General features: G+C 49.1%; 1 protein-coding gene across 1 annotated transcript in view; it reads left to right on the plus strand.

Moving 5' to 3' along the window:
* Positions 1 to 491: 491 nt before the first annotated feature.
* The window catches only part of Ccdc12 (coiled-coil domain containing 12), a 51,477-nt gene continuing 29,098 nt past the window's right edge, over positions 492 to 22,870 (plus strand). Inside the window, exon 1 of the mRNA XM_032910772.1 lies at positions 492 to 626. Coding sequence (XP_032766663.1) covers positions 531 to 626 — 96 coding nt within the window. The 5' untranslated portion in view covers positions 492 to 530. The remainder of the gene's footprint in view (positions 627 to 22,870) is intronic.

Consider the following 22,870-nt stretch of genomic DNA (forward strand, 5'->3'; position numbering starts at 1 on the left):
TTCTGGGTGTTTGTCTGGTAGTGAAGCTTTAAGGCATGGTTATTTTACGTGACCCAGACTGAACCCGAACCCATAATTCTGATGCCTCAGGCTCTGAAGTGCTGGAATTACAAACGTGCACCACCTCACCGGGCTCAAGGAGTGTTTCTCAAGGCATTCGCTCTTGAAAAATCGGCACAAGTGGATAAGAATGGGTAAGCATTCCAAGAGGGCAATCAGGAGAGGTGAGTGGTGGTTAGGCAAAACCAGAGCAATCGACTCACTCTATTCTCTTCCTCTCAGGTCTGATTCTACTTGCTTTCTCACAAGTAAGTGTCGGACAAATCGAACCTTAACGCCTTTTTTCCCCCCAACCCAGCTCACTTGCTGTACAGGTTGCTCCAGATCAAGGGGGCGTAGCCTTCTGTAGCAACTCAGCATTGATTGGATCTCAGGGCTTCATTGTCTCCCTTGGATTGGCCGAAAGACCTTCTTCTACTCACTGAGCCTGCGCGAGGCAGGAGCGAAAAGGAGGGGGGGCCTCTGAAAAGATGGCGGCTGCTCCTGCCGGTGTGGGCCGCCTCGAGGAAGAGGCGCTGCGACGGAAAGAACGACTAAAAGCTCTCCAGGAGAAAACTGGGCGCAAGGTGAGGAACATGGAGAGATGCGGGCATAGCGGCCAGTGCTTTGGGTCAGTGGGAAGGTGGAGGACTACTAGGGAACCACTACAGCGAAAGTGCGCGTGCGCGGGAGAATGGCGCATGCGCAGTAGGACGACGCTGAAGTCTGCTGCTGAGATAGGCTCGTTTCTTAAGACTGGGGGCGGACCTCGCTCCTGCGCTTTAGGAAGTTTTGTTTGTTTTGTGAGACAGCCCAGGTACTTCATCCTTGGTAGTTGTTGCAAGGCCGGCTTTTAACTTTACATGTTTGTTGGCTTCGGCGGCGTTTGTTTGTTTGTTTCACGTTTTTGATTGGTCTCATTGGCCGGGCCTTCCGACTCCTGCCACCAGGGCTCCCCTAGGGTAAGACAACTAGTGACTTTTCTGTAGACGAGCAGCTGGAGGTGATCCAGCAAAAGTCCAAAAGATGTCTGGGTGGACTGCAGGGAAAGAAAGCTGCCTTTTCTTTTCCTTCTTGTCTTGCTAGTCGTCTTAGTTCCAGATTCGGAAGCACTTTTCCTTAGCCACCGAGATACGGTCTGGATTCATCTCTACTTGCTGATCTTTCCAAAGTAATGAAATTCACTACTTGTGTGCAGACTTTGGCCGTGTCACTCGACACGGTGAGAGTTGGGGACAAATTATTTTATGTTCTTAAGCCTGTTTGTTTTTTTTTTTTTTTTTTTTTTTTTTTTCACTTCTCCACCAGAGGAGTATGACACATTAACTTTCCGTGGTTATTTTGAAGTGTAAAAGGGAAAATCAGTAATTAAGACTTGTTCCACCACGCCCGACCTGCAGTAAGTTTTGAAATTAGTCTAAGTCCTGTAAGTCCTGTAACTTAGTTCCTTCTCAAGCTTTTTTTTTTTTTTTCCCTTTTTTGGCTATTGAGGTCCCTTCAAGATTGCACGAGAAGCTGGACTTCGTTGGCTCTGTTGTTATGTAGGCAAAAACGGTGTCCCTCATTCAACAAAAACAGATTTGCCAGAGGTGGGGGAAATTGGAGACTCCACTTCCGACTTAATAAACAAAAATGAGATTGGTCAGTCTTGGTTGGCTTTTGTTTGTTTTCCTTTCGGAATGGCTGCCTACTGTATATACCTTGTAGTACACTGTGAGAAAGTGAAAGGGAAGTGAGAGTTTGCCAAGCAGGCTTCTGCTTTTGTTGGCAGCCGGTGAGATCCATCAGATAATCATCCTCCTGCAGCCCAAACCCAGGGACACTCGGGCTGGGCTCTTACCCTCATCTGTCATCCTCTGTGTTAGTTTGAGGCAGGTTCTCTCCAGAGCTTGTGATTTGTTTGCTTTGAGTAGGCTGGCTGTCAACAAGCCCTGTAGGTCTTCCTGCCTCTGCCTCCCCTGTACTGGGATTAAGGCTCCTTCCACCATGCCCAGCTAGCAGTGAGTGTTGGAGTTCGTCTAAATGCTGTAACTTAGTTCCTTCTCCAGATTGTTTTGGCTATTGAGGTTCCCTTAAGATTCCATATGAAGCTAGGGGCGGTGGTGCATGGTCGTTATCTCAGCACTTGAGAGGCTCAGGGACATTGAAAGGAGCCCTGTCTCAAAAGAGCAAAACAAAAAAGATTCCATCTAAATTTTGGAATGAGTTTTCCCTTTTATGTAAAGCACATTGTCAAGATTTTTGTAGGGATTGCCTTGGACCTGTAAGCCATTTGGGATGATGTCATTTTTATTTTTTTTTTTTTTTTTTTTTTGGTTCTTTTTTTTTTGGGGGGGATGATGCCAGAACCGGCCTTCCTAGGGCTCTACCACTGAGCTAAATCCCCAACCCCTTTCATCATTTTAAATGTGTTAAATCCACTAGTCCTGTTTAGGCCTTTTGTTTTTGAGATAGTAGACCAGTCATCATACTCACCAAGCAACAGAAGGCCTTGAATTTCTAGTCTTGCCTCCAACCTCCTAACACTGGGATTATGAGCATGACCCACCATGGGTTTTATATTTATATATTTATAAAGAGAGCTGGGGACTTTTTAAATGTGTGCTGGAATTTACTACTGAAGTAGTGTGGCTTACCTTTCCTTTGGCCAGGAGGAGCATGTGTCGGCGGATCTATTTACTACTGTATTGGGTTCTTACACCTCTGCCTCCCTCCCAACCCTTATCCCATCCTTATCCCTTCCATTCCCTCAACACTAGGTAGGAGAGAGAGAAGGTTAGAGGGGAAGGGATGTAGACATATTTCAGCCAACAAAGTAGACTACTTCCTGCTGATTACGGGCTTTGAGTTCCTTGGGGCTATCTTTGCTGTCAGGATATCTCCAGATCTCCCACTTCTTCTCACCTCTTTTCTCATGACCAGTTGACACACTACAGCAACAGGAACCCAGCGCAGCTGCCAGCCCTCTCAGGGCTCTCTCATGTCTACCATTCCCAGAGTCCAGAATTAAACTATCTGTAGCTGGCAAAAACCATGCCCCTACTAGAGCATGAGGCAAACCACAATCACCTGCTGTGAAGCAGCCTCTCATCCCACACCTGGGAGTAAAACAAAAATATGTATTCACATAACTGGAATTTGAAAGAAACCAAAACTCTCACTGCAAGCGTGTACTACTGTTTGTGTGGATTTGAGTGTGCAGGTGTGTCTGGACCCGTGTACATGCGGAGGCCAGATGTCAGCATTCGGTGTCTGTCTTGATTCCATTCCACCTTACTCTTGTGTGTGTGCATGTGCAGTTGTGATGCTCATGGAGGCCAAAGGTTGGCATCGGATGTGAGATAGGGTCAGAAATGGGGATACCTGCCGGCCGGCCAGCAAGCTACAGGGAGTCCCCTGGCTCTGCTACCTCTGCACTTGAGCTGCAGATGTTGCAACCGTGCTCAGCTTCTTTGTTGGTATGTGAGTTCTGGGCTCTGAGCTCAGGTTCTCATGCGGGCAGAGCAAGCATTTGACTGGCTGAGCCATTTCCCCAGCCCTCCCTGCTATTCTCCCTGTTATTGGTCTCTTCTCACTCAGTCTAAAATTCGTCACTTAGGTTAGGCTGGTGGGCCAGTGAGCTCGCAAGGACACTGTTGACGAGGTTACAGATGTATGTCACCAGGGCTTGGGGATTTAGCTCAGTGGTAGAGCGCTTGCCTAGCATGCGCAAGGCCCTGGGTTCGGTCCCCAGCTCCGGAAAAAACAAAAAACAAAAACAAAAACAAAAAAAACCCCAAAAAAAGATGTATGTCACCTGGCTTTTAAATGGTGTCATGGGTGCTAGGAGTCTCAGAACTCAGGTCTTTATTCCTGCATGGCAGGTACTTTACTGAGTGACCCATATTCCTGGTCCCACTTTTTTTTTTTTTAACTCTTGTTATGCTGAGATGAAACCCAGGGTCTTAAGAGTGCTAATCCCTGGGTTGATGTGTTATTCATTTACTTACTAGGTGTGAAACTATTCCACTTTTTTTTGTTTGTTTGTTTGTTTGTTTCTTCATGAGTCAGTCTAGTTTGTGTTTTTCTGTGACTGTTCATTTTCATTTCATCTAGATCACCCAGTTCTCTGACACACTGATTGCTATTTAATTGGGCTAACTTTTCACAGTTATGGTTTCAGAAAGCTTTGGGCATAATTCTAGAAAGTTTGCATATGGGAATTGTATGGCTTCTGCATTAGACTGGAGAGCTCACTATTGGTTCTTGGGATTTCCTCTCATTCCCTTTAAGAAGTAGGGGCTTGAAAGACAGCGCAGCAGTTAAGAACACTGTCTGCTTGTACAGATGACCCAGGCTCAGTTCTCAGCACCCACGTGGCTCCTCACAACTGTCTATCACTCCAGTTCAAGAGGATCCAACGCCCTCTTCTGGCCTCCACAGGCACTGCATGCATATGGTACATGGACTGCAGGCAGGCAAACACTCGCAAACATAAAATGAAAAAGGAGTAAATCTAAAAATAAAGTAGAAGTAACTGTAAAGTTCCCTCTTGAATAGAGGGTTTTGCCTTTTCCTGATTTCTTTCCCTATCCGTGAACTCTCTGGTGTAGGTGGAGGGTCTTGGTTTTTTGAGACAGGATGTATGTGTCCTTGGTTAGCCTGGAACTCATACAGATTTGCCTGCCTCTTCCAACCAAGTGCTGAGATTAAAAGGTGTGTGACAACAGGCAGGACACTTTCTATAGGCTCTTAACTTTGTCCCCACCCCCACCCCTAGGCCTTTTCCTCATTAGCAAAGCAAAGCACACATTTTTTTTCTTGATTTTTTTTATTTTTTTCAGCTTGCAGGATAAAATGTTAGGTTGGATTCCAAACAGGTCACTGGAGCTGGCAGTGCATTCCTTTGGCAGGAAAATATACCGAGCTTACCGTTCGCAGGCTTCGGGCACTGCAGTGGAGCTGTGGGAAAAGCAGCTTCATGCAGTCACCGTCTGTTTTTCTGGGGAGACAAACACCAAGTACACTACATCTAGTGTTAGGTGGAGATAGCCCTGTCGAGGAAAGGAGGAGAGGGAGCTGGGATTTCCTGGAGTCTCTGTCTGTCTGTAGCTCTCACAGTTTCATTTATTACTGGGAACAACAGCACTTTCAGGGTTAACTGGGCGAAGGTATCACCAGAGCAGCTTATCTTCTCTGCTCTCGATGACAGTCGATAAGGCAGCAGAGGAAGGAAGGCTTCACTGTTAGTTCATGGGGCAGCTGAAGCCAGTAAAGCTTAGCTCATTTGCCCAAGACCACGTGACTAAGACCAATGGAGCAGCAGAGGAAGGAGAGACCCTGAGAGCAGATGACAGCTCTCTTTTGTTTGGTTGGTTTTGTTTTGTTGTTTGTTTTTCAAGACAGGGTTTTTCTGTGTAGCCCTGGCTGTCCTGGAACTCGCTCTGTAGACCAGGCTGGCCTGGAACTCACAGAGATCCACCTGCCTCTGCCCCCTTAATGCCGGGATTAAAGGGATGCCCCACCATTGCCTGGCTGATGATGATTCTTTGACACTCGGACTTTATTTATTTTTTGTGGCATTGATGATCAAATTTAGATCCTCAAGCCAGTTAAACATTCACCACAACACTCTCCCACTAAGACAGAGTCTTGTTAAACTGGCTTTGGACTCATTCTGCAATCCAGACAAACCTTTTGAATTCGTAATCCTCCTGCCTCAGCCTCCTGAGCAGCTGGGATTCCAGGTCTGTGCCACTGCAGTTGCTGCTGCTGCTGCTGCTGCTGCTGCTGCTGCTGCTGCTGCTGCTGCTGCTGCTGCTGCTGCTCCTCCTCCTCCTCCTCCTCCTCCTCCTCCTCTTCCTCCTCCTCCTCCTCGAGTGATTTGAGGTGTTTGCTGAGGTGAGAGACGTGTGAGAGTGGCTTTGGAAGCTCCTTCCTACATAAATGCTTCTTGTGTGGTGCTGGGGATGGAGCTCAGCTCTAATGCATTCCAGCGGTATCCTCCACCACTGAGCCACACTCCTAGCCACTGTGTGCTTTCTGATGCATTCTGGGTTGTGCATTACCTGATTTTTAACAAAAATGGGCTCGGAGAAATGGCTGAGTTGGCAAAGTGTGTGAGGACCTGAGTTTAGATCCCCAGAAAACCTCCTAAAGGCCGGGCACGGCTGTTTTCCTGGTGCTTCCACAGTGAGGCGAGAACAGGAGAGGCCTCAGACGTTCATGGGCCTGCAACCTGGCGTACACTGTGCTGAATGAACTGCTTCTGACCTCCGAGTGCCCACTGTGGCACACTGTAATGGTGTTTGTGCACACACACATACACCACACCACAGAGTAAATCTTTCAAAGCATCAGCTTCTGCTGACTCTCCTCTTCCTGCAGCTCACTCTAGGAGTGCTGGATTTTAGGCTTGTGCCTCCACATCTGGCCTTTTAACTGGGTTGTAAGGACCAAACTCAGATTATTAGGTTTGCACGACAAATGTTTTTACCCACTGACCCAGTTCCCCAGCTCCTAGATTTTAAAAGACTTTTCAGTGATGTGAAAGTGATAGAGATTTCTATTACTTGAAACTTTAAATTATATTTCACATTTTGAATTTATGTCATTTCCCAAATTACCTGTGTGTGCTATGGTCTTCCTCTCATGGTGCTAGGCACTACAAGACATGACTTGTTCCGGCCAGGCTTCTGCTGTTAGATGGCTGCAGTGAATTTGTGTTTTTACAGCAACCACCACACTGCTGCCATTAATGCCAGCCAACCTGTGGCTCACCGCTCCCAGCCAAAGGGAAAGGGCAGGTTGAGTCAGGAGGCCTCACTCCTATGGCTTGCACATGGCAGATGCTCTCAGGTCCACAGCAGTGAGGCATGCAGCAACTGGCTAGAAAAACCATGCAAAGTGTGCCTGCTACGGAGCGGTGAAGAGGTTCATCACCCCAGGCCTGGCACTGTGGTACTCAGTGAAATGCGATGCTGTAGAATTTGAGTGAGCTGATCTACAAACTCCCAGCACCTGGTGTAAGAAATCATTCAGGACTTCAAACTGATTCGTACTTCCTGAGTGTAACTATTGGTGTTTTGCAGATAAAGTGGAGGAGGTGAGGGCTGTCTGGCTGAGCCTTTGAAGATATCAGCCTCTGCTGTCTGTTTAAACCTCTAACTATTATGCCAACAGATACCCAGCTACCACACAGGCAGAGAACAGGCTTAAGAATCCACGGTAGGGACTGAGATGGCTCGGGAGTTAGGAGCCCCTGCTGCTCTTGCAGAGGACCTGGGTTTGGTTTTCAGCACCCACGGGCTGGCTAACAGCCATCTATAACTTGAAGTTCAAGGGCTTCTTACCTGAGGGCACCAGACAAGTATGGTGTACGCACATGCAGGCAAAATGCTCAAATGAATAAAATAAATTTTAAAAAGAGAGGGCAATGGTCCACCACAGCTTCTCTCTTCCTTTCTTTCTCATTTCTCATGTGTGTGTGTGTCTGTGTCTGTGTGTCTGTGTGTGTCTGTGTGTGTGTGTGTCTGTGTGTCTGTGTGCAGGGTTGTGTAGTCCTCACGAGTGTTTCAGAGCTTTTGCCCACTTCTGCAGAAACACTGCACCCGTTAGGCCGTAACCACCGTCTGCTCCGCTGCAGCTCCAGCTTGCTTTCCCTGAATACCCTTGCTCGAGATCCTTCATTCAGATGGTGTCTGTCCTGTTGTGTTTGCCTGCTTTGCTTTGCATGAGTACAAACTTTCTTCTTTTAAGTATTATTAGGATGGCGATAAGGAGGTCAGAGGGCAACTGTGGAATCAGTTCTCTTCCCCCACCTTTATGTGGGACCCAGGAATCAAACTCTGGTCATCTCTAACCCATATTGCAAACCCAGTAGGCACAAATTCTCAGTGTTCAAGCATCAAGCATCAGGACCTTCTTTCTTTTTAAGGCTAAGTATAGCACATGTGGTGGTTTGTATATGCTTGGCCCAGGGAGTGGCACTGTTAGGAGGTGTGGCCTTGTTGGAGTGGGTGTGTCACTGTGGGTGTGGGCTTAAAGACCCTCATCCTAGCTGCCTGGAAATCAGTCTTCTCTTAGCAGCCTTCAGATGAAGATGTAGAACTCTCAGCTCCTCCTGCACCATGCCTGCCTGGATGCTGCCGTGCTCCTGCCTTGATGATACTGGACTGAACCTCTGAACCTGCTAGCCCCGATTAAATAAATGTCATCCTTGTAAGACTTGCCTTGGCCTTGGTTTCTGTTCCCAGCAGTAAAGCCCTAACTAAGACAGCACACCCTGGACATGCACATGCATTTCCTGGGTTTCTGTTACTGAGGATTGAAGCCATGTGCAGCTTGAGCTCCGCCCAGCTTTCACCCCCACTGACTTATTATGCATTTATCCAGCGAGGGACACCTTTTGACTGTCGCTTGTGTGTGGCTCTCGCTCTTGTGGATACATACCCAGGAGTGCAGTTGCTGTATTAGTCACTCATTCTGGGTTGTCGTTTGTTGTCCTTGCTGTTGTTTTTTAAAGGGGGTCTGGGTATGGAGTCTAGGTTGGCCTTAAACTTAGCTATTGTATTGTGGCCCAGGCAGACTTCAGACTCAAGATGCTCCTGCCCCAGCCACCCAAGTACTGGGATCCTAGGCACGTTGTGCTTTCTATTTGATTAGATTTTTTTTTTTTTTTTTTTTTTTTTTTTTTTTTGGAGAACCAAACTGTTGGCCTCAACAGCTGCACCGTTTTATCTTCTCACCAGAGACACATGAGGTTCTGATTTTTCTCCACATCTTTGTCAACTCCTATTCTCCCATCCCTCCCACCCTCCGTCCCTTCGTTTTTTTAAATTATGCCCACCCCTAGCAGGTAAGTGTCTTATGGGTTTGATTTGCATTTCCCCAGGAATTAGTGACATTGAACATCTGTGCTTGCTTGCTGTTCGTGCTTCTTTAGAGAAATGTCTGTCTGCTCAGGCCTTGGGCCGCAGTTCTTCTAGTCAGGTTGTCGTTTGCTGGGGTGGTTGAGTTGTGTACAGATCCTGGACGTTGAACCTTTATTGGATTTGAGATTTACTCACATTTTTCTCACTCCCTAGGTCTTCTTTCTGTGGTGTCCTTTGGTCATGTCCTCTGATGTTCAAAAGTTCCCGAGTTCGGGGCACTCTAAGTCGCCTGTTTTTAATTACGTTCCCTGTGTGTTTGCTGCCGTGCCCCCTCCAGGTTCTGTTTGTTCTTTAATTTGTTTTATGTGTATGAGCATTTTATCCACATGTGTGTCTGCACCATGTCTGGGCCTGGGGCCGCTAGAGTCAGGTGAAAGCATCAGATCCCCTAGGCCTGGAGTTACGGGTGAGCCACCATATTGGTGCTAGGAATTGAACCAGGATCCTCTGGAAGGGTCGCCAGTGCTCTGGACTGTGCCGCCATCTCTTCAACCTGGGTTTTTTGTTTGATTGCTTGTTTTTTTTTTTTTTTTGGTTCTTTTTTTTCCGGAGCTGGGGACCGAACCCAGGGCCTTGCGCTTCCTAGGCAAGTGCTCTACCACTGAGCTAAATCCCCAGCCCCTGATTGCTTGTTTTTATTTTTGAGACATAATTTCATTACATAGCCCGGATTAGCCTGGCCTGGTATTCATGATGCTTTGATCTTGTGTAGCACAGGCTACCCCAATTGCTATGATATGATGAAAGGAGAGAACCACCTTGAATTTGTAATCTTTCTACCTCAACTTCCCAAGTCCTGAGATTACAAATGTGGACTACTACATACCTGACTTCTCTTTTGTTTATCATCTTTTAAATATTGTTTGTTGGGGGGCTGTTGTGGTTATTTTATTTTAAATCTCTGTGTGTGTGTCTGTGTCTGTGTGTCTGTGTGTGTTTACACGTGTGTCAACTCACCAGTGGGAGGTCAAAGAACAGCTTTTGAGATGTGGTTCTCTCCTTTCATCATGTGGATCCCAGAAACCTCAGGCTTGGTAGGAAATAATTTTATTCTCTATACTCCTGGGCTTCTTCTCTGAAGTTCTTAAGTGACATTTTCCCACCTTGCTCTCTGTGTGGTATGTGTCTGTCACTGAGCTACACTCTCAGGCCTGGTGTGATCTTTTTTTTTTTTTAAATTAGGATGAATGCCCGGGGAAAGGGGAATAGAATTAATATGCCTTTCCAGTTTTGTACTACTCAGTCTTTAACATACTGGAGGCAGTGCTCTGTTAGCTAAATTCTACTGTGTATAACACAGTGTCTGCCTAGCAAGGTTAGTAGATCCTTAGTGAAGTCAGTTTATTATACCCAGTTTCTCCTGTGTCCGAAGAAGGAGTGTCTAATTACTTTGAGTTGGTTTTCCAGCCCACAGTGGCTTCTTGTACTACAGGGTAAGTGGGGATACTGGGAGGAAGTGTGGACTTTCTGCTGTCTACAGATAAGACCCCAGGAGGCCCTCCCTAGGGAGGAAGTGTGCCACATTGTTCGTCTCAGCCCTGTGATATGACAGTAGCCTCTATGAAGCTGAGCACTTTTCTTCTCCTATACCTGCCAGTGGGAACCCTTTGACCTTTACAGCTGTCCTTGATGGCCCCCAGAAGTTGGTGGCAGGTCCTCTGTGGGCTCCTCCTGGGTGGATTGGTTTCTCCTATTGTTTTGTCCCCCACCCCAAGTATAAGCTCCTAAGAATGGTATTCAGTTAGAAGCAGTCCTTAGGTTGTGGGCAGTGAAGACAGACAAGACTTGGAATCACATTGTTTCTGTGTACTAGGTACACAGGTCTGTGTAGGAGACACACAGCTTTTAAGTTTACAAAACACTTACTGGTGAGCCAACCTGCTGTGACAGGTCTGTGAGAGACACAGCACAAGAGGCTCAGGCTGGGTCCTGGAGGGGAAATGATGGTGCCTGGAATCTAGGGCCTGCAAGTCCTGTGGGGAGGTAGATGCCGTTGAGGTCACAGTGCTGCCCAAAGCAGTGTTGTATGGTCAGCCAGCCCTGGTGGGCAGCTGGAAAGTCCAAGCACAGTGTACTCTGTACTCCTGGGCTTAGTGTCGGGAAGTCAAGTTGGGTCTGAGGCAGCTTCATGGAAAGAAGCTTGCGTTGAGCCATGGGGTGGGAGGTGAGCATGGGGTGGGAGGTGAGCCACTGGGTGGGAGGTGAGCATGGGGTGGGAGGTGAGCATGGGGTGGGAGGTGAGCATGGGGTGGAAGGTGAGCATGGGGTGGGAGGTGAGCCATGGTCATCGGGGAGCTGAAGGAAGAGTCTTCCAAGGAGCAGTTCAGAGGTGGGGACATTCAGGGGCACAGAGATGGCAGCAGAGACACTGTGGAGGATTTGATAGCGAGTGCTTTGCAGTGATTGAGGCAGGGATACAGTTTGCCCCGAAAGTGCAGGGTGATTGGTGACCTAATCCTGCTGCAGCCAGGATCCATGATTTCCAACTGGAGAGCAGCTATCCTGGCCTCTTTCCTTTGTTGTAGTTGAACCTTTTTTTTTTTCATCTCTTCTCTCCTTTGTTTCTTTTTTCTTCTGTTTTGTTTTGGCATTCTTCCAGAAGTTTCCATCTAAATGGGTAGGTGAGCAGTTTCAAGACCGTGTGGATGGATCTCTTTAGTGCGTCCAGCAGGGCCGTATGAGGTCACTTTGTCCTCTTTTGAGCCCTCTCTTCCTTAGTGTCCAAATGTAGTCACTGTAAAAGTGATTGGCTTGGCATAAACCCCCATGACTGCTGTTGGCTTCTGGAGTACTGGGCCAGAACCTGCTGTCTTTTGCTTCTGTGACAAGGACAGAGAGATCAGTGGTGTTCCACCCACCTTTAGGGGTTGGATATGACCTTGGAGACAAGAGCTGATTGACAGCTTGTAGTCTCATCCTTAGCTCCTGGACTGGCAGCTTTAGGGACTGGAGAGGTCTGTGCAGTAGAACTTTATGTAGTTATGATTATCTGTGTCTTTACTAATCTGACCCATAGCCACAGCTGCCACATAGCTTTTAGCCCTTGACATGTGGCTAGTGTGAAACTCAGTTGTAGATAACTCTTCGTAAGTGGCCACCTGCAGCTCTGGGTGCCTCATCAAACAGCACAGCTCTGAGGCCCTAGCCCTTACACAAGGACCATATTTCTACCTGAATCCCCTTTACTAGGATTTGAGGGAGATAGTGAGTAGAAGCCCAGAGAACCCCCAGGCCGCAGGAGATTTGAGCTGAAGTGTCCATGTTCATGGCCACAACCTCCAGCAGATGACAGTCTCATGCCTCCTGTGTGTGCACCCTGACAGTGGAGTGCTGTGGCTCTGAGCTGCACACTTAGGACACACAGCACAGAGAGGGGACAGCACTGGGGTAGAAAGCACCTTCTGACCTATGGGGAGCACAGTGATAAGAGAGGACAGGGAGTACAGGACAGCATGTGCTGTGTGCAGGGTCACAGACCTCCATGTCCTGCCTGTGCCTCAGCTTGATGTCTCTGTCCCCATCCTAGATGGCCACAGCCTCAGGCCCAAAAGCCTGGTTGCAAAGACAGCCCGCCCCAACCCCTGGGTTGACAACCTCTTGCATATTGGCAGTCATAACATTTGCGTAGCCATTTAAGGCAACATCGCACCTTGTATTCAGTCCTAGAGTTAGATGTTAGTTCACTCCTGTTTACCAGACCAGGAAATCTAAGGCCTAATGAACCTGTCCCAGGGACGCTTTGACATTGCTATTCCTGTGTTGCGCCTTAGAACCTGGCCTCATTTCTTCATTCCTCACCTCCAGTGCTTAGGGCTCTGCAGTCCCCGTGAAGGAACCTCCTGTCCTTTGATCAGAGACTGTTGTCAGACTGCCTGGTGTAGCCCAGGCCTGGTGGTGTGACGGAGATAGCATGGGTATCTGTGCCAGGCATATCTGGCTTAAACCTCAGCTCCGAGATCTTGAGCAAATCTTTAAAGCTTTGCCCACCCTCCACCCCATTATCTGTAGAATTGAGATGTGGCTTCTGCCTTCATTGGTAGCTTTGTGATAAGAAACAACGAAAGCTACAAGTGTCTGGCACAGGGCCTCTCATAAACAATGATATGGGTTTTTTTCCTTATCCTCTTGAAGGGAGGAGGTCCAGGTAGTCCTCTAGCCCGCTTTGCTAGGTGCTGGTTGCTAGAGCCAGCCATGCTGTGGTGGGAACAAAGAGGTCACTCTCCAGACTTTGACTTTACTCCCTTTGATTTAGTCCCTTGAAGGTAGAGTTCATTTTGAGAGTCACATGTGAATTAGGGAGAAAGTAAAGGGCTGGAGACATGGCTCAGTGGTTAAGAATAAGTTCTGCTCTTACAGAAAGCCCAAGTTCCATTCTCAAAACCCACATTGGTGGTTCACACCTGCCTGTAACTCTGGTTCCGGGGCATCTGGCAGCTTCTGACCTCCATGGGTACTGCACACATACGCACATACTTTCCCAAGCACACACACAATGTAAAAGAGAAAGGAAAGGGAAGGAACATGGAGCATGGTGGTATCTCATCTTTGTTCTTGCTGAGTCTGTCCTTTTCTGCGAGGTTTTCAGACCTGAGATGAAGAAGACAGAGAGAACTGTGGGTATCAGGCTTGTGGATCCATCAGCACCTCTTGAGGCAGCATTGATAGTTTGGATGAGTCACCCTTCCAAGGGTGTACATGTGTGAAAGCAAAGCACTGGATGGGCTGACTCAGGTCAGTCCACCCTGTGTGTCAGGATCACCGGGGAGACATTTGCAGCTCTTCCCTGGCCCTTCTTCCAACCTCTGTTCTGTCTGGCGCATGCCCTGGACACCCAGTGCTGCATTTTTCTGGACTCTCTGATAGCTCCCTGGCATTCTGTTACTGGAAGTAAGATAGCTTCTTTCTCTGGAACAGTAGTGCCCGTCCTCACAGCAGCCATAACCAACTGCAGGCTAGACATTGTATTATAATGCAAACCAGACAGACTGCCCACCTCAAGGGTTTCAGTGAGTGGTTATACAGTCAGCAGGGAAGATGATAATATCAGACTCAGGGCAACTGGCCATATTGTGAGAAAGATTGCACACTGTTTCCAGGCCTTAGAGGTCCTCTGACTCTGAGGGAGGGGTGGGTGTGGGCCAAGCGGGGAACCTCTCAGGAGAAGCAAGAACTAACTCGGCGTCTCTGAAGTCCCTGAAAGGCTGGGGTTGTAGCTCAGTTGGTAGAGAGCACATGTCCAGCACAAAGTCCTGAATGCAGTCTGAAGCGCCACATAAGTCAGCTGTGGTAGCCAACTCCTAGTCCCAGCACTGGGGAGGTAGAGGCAGGAGGGTCAGATAGAGGGATGGTGCATACATGAGTGCCATAGGGGCAGGTGAGGCCTGGGAATGGATTGGCAGAACATGGTGGTAGGGGAGCTTGGTCCTTGGGTGTTTTCTGAGAGTATATGGGAAGAGAAGTGCCCAAGCTCTGGAGGTTCAGTATAGCACGGAGGTCAGAGCTTTGCTGGCCGCAGCCTGTGAGAGCCACTGGTTCTCTCAGGACAGGTAGGACCATGCTGAGGTGAGACTCTTATAGGCTGACTCTGGGTTTGCATGGTGTGGCGATGGCAGAGGCCTCCTAGGTTCATCTGTATCCGGTTTTCCACTCATTACACGTGAGCTGTCTCCGGCTCTCCACTCATTACATGTGAGCTGTCTCCGGCTCTCAGCTCATTACATGTGAGCTGTCTCCGGCCCTCCACTCATTACATGTGAGCTGTCTCTGACTCTCCACTCATTACATGTGAGCTGTCTCTGGCCCTCCACTCATTACATGTGAGCTGTCTCCCGCTCTCCACTCATTACATGTGAGCTGTCTCCGGCTCTCCACTCATTACATGTGAGCTGTCTCCGTGCTGTCTCCGGCCCTCCACTCATTACATGTGAGCTGTCTCCGGCTCTCCACTCATTACATGTGAGCTGTCTCCGGCTCTCCACTCATTACATGTGAGCTGTCTCCGGCCCTCCACTCATTACATGTGAGCTGTCTCCCGCTCTCCACTCATTACATGTGAGCTGTCTCCGGCCCTCCACTCATTACATGTGAGCTGTCTCCCGCTCTCCACTCATTACATGTGAGCTGTCTCCCGCTCTCCACTCATTACATGTGAGCTGTCTCCCGCTCTCCACTCATTACATGTGAGCTGTCTCCCGCTCTCCACTCATTACATGTGAGCTGTCTCCGGCTCTCCACTCATTACATGTGAGCTGTCTCCGGCTCTCCACTCATTACATGTGAGCTGTCTCCGGCTCTCCACTCATTACATGTGAGCTGTCTCCGGCTCTCCACTCATTACATGTGAGCTGTCTCCCGCTCTCCACTCATTACATGTGAGCTGTCTCCGGCTCTCCACTCATTACATGTGAGCTGTTGGGTGTTTAGTTCGTTTATTCATTTAGGGGCCTGGGCAGTGAGACGGGTCTTGTTTGTAGTTCTAGCCCAGGCTGGCCTCACAAGCAGGCTGGTCCTCCTGCATGAGCCATTGTGCCTTTGTGTGAGCTGGTGCTGTTTGGGATTTCCTGTTGGAGGGACTGGAACATGTGCTATTCCCAAGTTTTCTGGTGTTGCTATACAGCTGTCTCGTCCAGCTTGGCCTCCCACATGTTGGGCTTATAGGTGTGTACTGCCACACCCACTTTATTCCCAGCCTGGTACATTAGTGTGCAGGCAAACATGTACACGTGGTCATATAGGAAGGGATGTAGTTATAAGTCACAGAATATAGGGTGGATTCTGCCAGACAGCTCAAAATGGCAGCACACACTCCGTCAGCAGTGGGAGACTTCCCTCTGATACCTGAGGTAATACGTCTCTTTCATGGTAGCTGTGAGGGACGAAGTAAAATGGGATCCTTTTTCCTTTGTGATTAAACGGTAAAGATCTTTCCATGTGTTTGCGTGGTAGGCTTGATGAATCTTTTCTCTCTAGCCAACCTCCTTCTCCAGACAAGATCTTACTGCATCGTCCTGGCTGGCTTAACACTCACTGTGTAGACTTGGCTAGCTGTGAGCTTGAGGGATCCCTGGCTCTGCCCTCCTAGTGCAGTCCGTATAGGTGTGCACTACTACACTGGCTTCCTCCCCCTTTCACCTGGCAACTTTCCCTATTGATTCTAGAAATGAGGGGCAGGGTGTTCTGAGGGTTTGGGCCCAGGACCTCTGGCATACGGGGCATACGGGCATAGGGGCATACTGGATACTGGGCATACAGGTATACGGGGCATACGGGCATACTGGCATACTGGGCATATGGGTATACAGGGCATATGGGCATACTGGGCATACGGGCGTACTGGGCATATGGGCATACTGGGCATACGGGCATACGGGGCATACAGGCATAAGGGCATGCAGCTAAGCACTCTGCCCTGGGCACTGTCTCCAGCTGACAGGAACTAGACAGGAATTCTTTCTTTTCTTTTTTAAGATTGAGTTTTCTTATTTGTTAATTATGTATAGCTGGATGTGTGCACGTGAGCGCAGGTGCCTACAGAGGCCAGTGATGTTGCTCCCTGGAGTCACAGGCAGATACGAGATGTTGTGGGTGCTGGGAGCCAAACTTGGGTCCTCTGGAAGATCAACAAGTGCTCTAAATCACTGAGCTGTCTCCCCAGGCCCTGATTTCTAGGAATTCTTTTGAGTCCTTAGCTTTATATGTACATATGGATGTGTGTGTGTGTGTGTGTGTGTGTGTGTGTGTGTGTGTGTGTGTGTGTATTAACTCTGCAGCTCAATATATAGACCAGCCTGGCTTTAAACTCATTAGAGATCACCCTGCCTCTGCCTCCCAAGTTCTGGAATTAAAAGCCTATACAACCACACTGGGCTAAATCTCATGCAATCCAGGCTTCCTCCTCTGAATCCTAAAGATAACCTTGAATTTCTAATCCTCCTGCCTCTGCCTCCTGAGTTCTGGGCTTATAGGTGTGGATCAATACCCAGTATATACAGAGCTGCGGTTCACGCTTCGTGTGCTGGGCAAGTACTACCAGCCGAGCTCGACCTGCGGCCCCTGTTTCTCAGGTCTTAATGGCATGTGTGTGTCTTTATGTAGCCGGAGGTCAGCCTTGAAACAGACTCTCACCGGGACCCGGAGCTCCCTGATTAGGCTGGCCTGGCTAGCCAGTTAGCTCCAGTGACCTGGCCTAACACAGACCTGGAGCATGCCTGCCGTCATAGCACTCACAGCGCGGCAGGAGTCGTCTTCCTCAGCCACACAGCTAAGTCAAAGCCAGCCTGGGCTACATGAAATCTTGTCTCCAAAAACTGAAGTGCACTTTATGTAATTAACTTATTATTCCCATGTAGCATCTTGGGCTTCTGGAGAATGTGTCTCCACAACAAGGAGCTGTGACTACCCCAGATCCCAGCTCATTCTTAAGTCAAGTTTGCATGGAATACAGCAGTGTGTACTCCAGCCCCCCACCCCCACGCATCGCGTCTGTACCTCACACTTCCCCAGCCCCGGCCACTATAAACCCCGACTCCCTACACAGTGCTGTCACTCAGCACCTCCCCCACCATACTCATACCCTGACACCACTAATATCCCCACAGTTACCCTACCCCACACTTCCACATCCAAATACATCCCTAGCACACACACAAATCCCCCTGGATACGGCCTCCATGCTCCTCCCTAAGTAACTGAGAGGGCCTGGCTGGTGGTCGCTCACTGTGTCTGTTTTGTGAGACTCTCCACTGGCTTTGGAGCCTCACCTTTGATCCTGGTGCCCTGGCCTCTCTGAGTTTTGTTTTGGGAGGAAGCAACAGCTTGTACTCTTGAAAGAATTCCAAGAAGAAGAAGAATTGTTTGAGTGCCAAACCCCTGGGGGAGTAAGTTCTGATCCTGGGCTCGGAAGAGCTGTTTTGTGTAGTGAGACACTGCTGGGATTGGACAGAGCGCACTTGTCCTTCAGACACGTCCAGCCCTGGAGTTTTTAGGGCAGGGCGGTGGCTGGGCTCCCCACACTGGGCCAAGCTTTCCCGTCCTGGGTCCTCTTTCCATAGGAACTGAGAGCGTGTGCTGAGGTCTCTCTTGTAAGGCTCGCTGCCAGTGGGACCTGGGAGATGTCATCACGTTTATTATTAAGTGCTTCTGTGCACTGCAGCTGGGGATCAAGGCCAGGGAGGCTCACCCTTACCTCAAGCAGGGGCAGCTGAGCCCCACACACTAACCTAATACTCTACCAGTGCTGCGTCCTGGAGGGAGGGTGGTGCTCACATGCAGCAGCTACATGGAGGTGGAAGCTTCTAGACCAGTAAGGGCACATGTACCCCAGGTGCGCCCCACCTTTTCTCATCAATTGGCCTACAGGTCTTGTCCTGTTCTGGGGTCATTGTCCTAGGCTGCATAACTCATCCTTGGCCAGGGACTAGAAGATGCCTGAGGGACTAAATGGAAGGCCTGGAAGAGAAAGAAGGACTTTAGGCTGATGAGGGTCCATGTGGTTGCTGGGGATTGAACTCAGGACCTCTGGAAGAGCAGTCAGTGCTCTTAACCTCTGAGCCATCTCTCCAGCCTCTGGCGGGGGTGGGATACGTTGTGTGTGTGCGCGCATGGCAGTGCACAGCCTACAGGATTCAGGTCTCTTCATTTGGGATTAAACACAGGCTCGACATAAGCACCTTTGCCCACTGGCCCTTTTGTGTGTGTGTGTGTGTGTGTGTGTGTGTGTGTGTGTGTGTGTGTGTGTGTGTGTGTGTGGTAGGAGACTGGTTGATGTGCAGGTTGGCCGCAAACCTTTTGAACTCCTGATCCTCCTGCCTGCTGAGACTACAGATGTATGCCATCGAGCCTGGCCTTAAATGGAGAAGCCTGTTAGGTGACCTGGGGATGAGTATAGGAGGGTGCCACTATGAAGACAAAAGCAAGAGTGGCCCTCGGCTGTCTCCATCTCTGGGGCTGGTACCTGTTGCTCTGATGCCTGTGGGCCAGCCACAGTGTAGGGCAGTCCTCATGTCTCCTTCCTTCAGAGTTTGCTGTCACTCTGCAGTTAAAGGAATTGCAACTCTGAAAAACCAAACACTCCCCCAGGGTCCCACAGTAGACCAAGCTGTATTCCCAGGGTCCCATGGTAGACCGAGCTGTGTCCGTCCTCTTGTGGCCTGGCCCAGCTTTCTCTGCCTCTCTGCCGAGCACATGGCTCAGGTAAGGATTACAGACCTCCTTAGGTGTCCCCCACAAATAAATGTGCCAGTTCTGACTTGTGCTTCAGTGCCTTTAATTAGGATTTTATCACTTGTAAATCACACCAAAGAGGAGACAGCTGTCTTCCTGTCTCAGACTGTGACACTGAGAAGCAGCTGATCAGACAGAGGTTAAAATAGCTTACAGTCTTCTAAGAGATCAGAGCAACCTCCTTGCCGGGGCATTGATGCGAATTTTGCTTTTCAAACTCTGGGTTCTGAGAGTGTTCTTGCTGCAGTCCATCTTCCGACTTGTCACAGGGTTGATTTGGCTGACCTGGCTAACTACTTGGGAGTCCCCTTGCTCCTGGAGCACATCTACTGCGCTTCGGTGAAGGGTATATAGGCAGCCATGGCCCTCCCCCATCCCCTGATCTCCAGACAAGCTCAGAAACTGGGTGCCTGGTGTTGGGGCCTGCCTTGAACCTGGTTCTGTGTTAGAACAGAGTGGGGAGCAATGACCCGCAGGCTGGATGCAGGCCAACCTTGGAGAGCAGGCTGGGGTCACAGAGCACTGCACTGTCCTCCATTTGTGAAGTTGGCTCTAGACATAGACGGTGCCCTACATACATCCCTATGAAAACAATGCCTTTTTGCCCTTCCCACATCATTAGGTCAATGGCCATATACAGCCAAACACTTCATTCCAAGCAACAGAAACCAGTGCTGGCTGATTTTAAAACCAAGTATTGTGTATATTTGTTTAGAGTTTTATGTTTTACTGACCATGGTGACATCCGCCTTTTAACCTAGCACTCAGGAGACAGAGGCAGACAGGGCTCTGTGAGTTCAAGACCAGCCTGGTTTACAGAGTGAGTTCCAGGCTGACTAGGGCTGCACAGTAAGACTTTATCTTTAAAGGAGGGATGGACTCACTGTATAGTCTTGCTCACTATGTGGTCTGCAGCTCACTAGTAGACCAGGCTGGCCTTGAACTTGAAGTCACAGTGATCTGCCTGCCTCTGCTTCAGTTTTATTTTTCAGTTATGTGTATTCCCGTGTTGCTGGGTGTGGGTGTGCACGTGCGTGCAATTGCCCTCCAAGTCAAAAAGGGCATCAGTTCCTCCAGAGCTGGAATTACAGCTGATTCGGGTGCTGAGAACCAAGTCAGGTCCTTTGGAAGCAGTGTGAACTCCACCACTGAACCATCTTTCCAGGTCCAGTAAGTGCTTAAAAAGAGCTGCCATGCACATGGGTAATCCCAGGACCTTTAGCAGCCCAGGTTAGTCTCCAACTCTTACCACTGAGGGTGACCTTGACTTCCTGATCCTCCTGCCTCTGCCTTCCAAGTGCATTACAGACACTTGGCCACCATTTCCAACTCTTGGAATCAATTTTGAATCCATTTTGTTGCCACCAGAGAGGTGTTGAGCCCTCCCGCTAGAGTATCATCCCCAGGTCTCAGTCCTGTGTGGTTTATAGGATCAACAGCCAGTATCATATTCCTACTGCAAAGTCTGCGAGGAAAGTGGGTGTGGCTGTGTCAGGCTTGATCGTGTGCAGTGGGCCACTCCCTGCTCCATGTGGTGGTGAGGTAGATGGAAGTGAGACCTCAAGTCTAACCTGGTTTCTGCCCTTCTCTTGCTGTGTATTCTGTCTGAACCTACTGTAGCCCTTTAGACATTACATCACTCACGTGGTTTCTTGCTTTCTTCTTGTTCTGTGTGCTGTGTTCAGAGCTCACTGTGGTGACCACAGTAGCCCTTAGACAGTTGGCCACTTCCTCTTCTGGTTGAGCTTCTTGAAGAGTTCTGACTTGGGCTTCCCAGCTAGTGTGCTAGAGTTAGGTCCTGAGACTAGGTGAGCCATTAAGCATGCTGGCTCCTAGATCTTGCTGGGAAGCTTCTAATTCAGTAGGTGCTGTTTATCATAGTCCTCCTGGCCGATAAGTCCAGTTCTTCTTGAGCTAGATAATAGTTGAGGCCTTTGCAGCATCACAAGTTAGTGTTGTGTTTTCACTTGGTCTAAGAATGGGCTGTGCTTGTAACTCTCCTGTTGCTGTACAGAAAAGAGACCTAAGCGGTGGCCATTTGAGATTCTGAAAGAGTGACACAGTTGGGACACATCAGTAAACAGGCTGACACAGCTTTTATTTGCTGTGAGTTATGAGTTAAGAACTAGGTGTCTTAGCTGTCCTGAACCAGGTTGTTTGGATGGGATGAGGCCGGTTCCCAGATATGAACAGGGCCTACAGAGGCTCGTGTGAAAGCGAAGCATGAACAGATATGCCAGCAGTTAAAAGGCCCAGACAGACGGACTCTGAGACCTCCCTCTGCTATCCTTGAGAGACTCTCCTAACCCACATTGAGCTTGTTACTTAAGTGGCTTCAACAGTGACCTTTGTCCTTTCCTTCCTGACTCTTGTTAAATGCTCTTCATAAATACCATCCTTTACATGGTTGCCACACGGCTGTCTTTCTTCTTCAGCTGACCTCTGCATCCTGTCCAGCAGGCCTGCCCACCCTCCCTGTTCCTCTGCCTGGATGTAGGACTCAGTCTTATCTACCTTCCTGGGCCGACTCTAGCAATTCTTGCCATGCCTGCTGGCTCCAGGAGGCTGCCAGCTTCATCCTCTCTGGGTCCTACCATACCAGCCCATGTGGCAATTATACACTTACTGTCTCCTCAGCTGCCCCAGCTCCCTGAAGGCAGCAACTTCACCTCAGTTCCCGTCACCCTTGCCAGATGACAAGGCTCAGGCACATGGGTTTGCAAGTTGGCTGGGCTGAGATTTTTCTTCAAGAAAAGCAGACTTGCCTTTTGGACAAATCCAATGGTTATTTAAAAGCCTGCAGGCCAAAGTGACTGAAAGGCCAGCCCAGCGGGGCAAACGAGACTCGGCAGGCCTTGCTCTTCTCGGCAGGCCTTGCTCTTCTCGGCAGGCCTTGCTCTTCTCGGCAGGCCTTGCTCTTCCCGTCTCCATTCCTTCTCCTTACTGAACTGCTAGGTTCCATTCCTAAAGCCATCAAGGCCTGGTCCCTTATTTGGCCACTTCCTCCCCCAAAGCTGACCTCCAAGCTCCAGCTATGGAAGTACTGAAGTCCAGCAATCACAGCCCCATCATTGCTGCCCTAATTAACCTGTCCAATGAAAATTAAGACACCTCACCCTCCACAGGTTTTCCCTTTATAAACTACCCTTTGCCTGCAGGCCATGTCTCCTCTCTATCCTGAGGCAGTCCTTTGTCCCTCTGGAACAATACTCCATTCTTCTTCTCCCTTGTCCTCTGTCGCCTGTCTTTGTTTCTATTCCTTGCCCTTTGTCCCTCTGGGGCAAATAAATCTCCTTTGTGCCTAGAACTGGTCTCAGCGTGTCCTGTTCCAATTCTAATCCTTTTGGTGATATTAAGTAGTTTGAACTTTGTGGGGGCTTATGAAGTCAGACAGTGGCATTGCCAGTCTTACACAGGTGTGGGCTATAGAGCCTTGTCAGTGGTCCATAGAGAATAAAGGTGGGGTTTTAGTTGATATTAAACTTGGAAGAAGCTGGACGCCACCAAGAGCTCTCTGTCCTAGCGATGGCGTTGGCCAGTGTGGGTGGCACCTCTCCTGTGTAAGGTTAAAGGTTAACCTATTTTAAGAAGGTCAGTTCTCACCTCCAGCACTGATAACACACACCATTAATCCCAGCACTAGGGGTTGGTTTGGTGCTGCTTCGTATTCAAATGCTAAATACTGGGTCCCAAGGTCT

This window comes from Rattus rattus, chromosome 8 (genome assembly GCF_011064425.1).
Source record: "Rattus rattus isolate New Zealand chromosome 8, Rrattus_CSIRO_v1, whole genome shotgun sequence".
Classification (NCBI taxonomy): domain Eukaryota; kingdom Metazoa; phylum Chordata; class Mammalia; order Rodentia; family Muridae; genus Rattus; species Rattus rattus.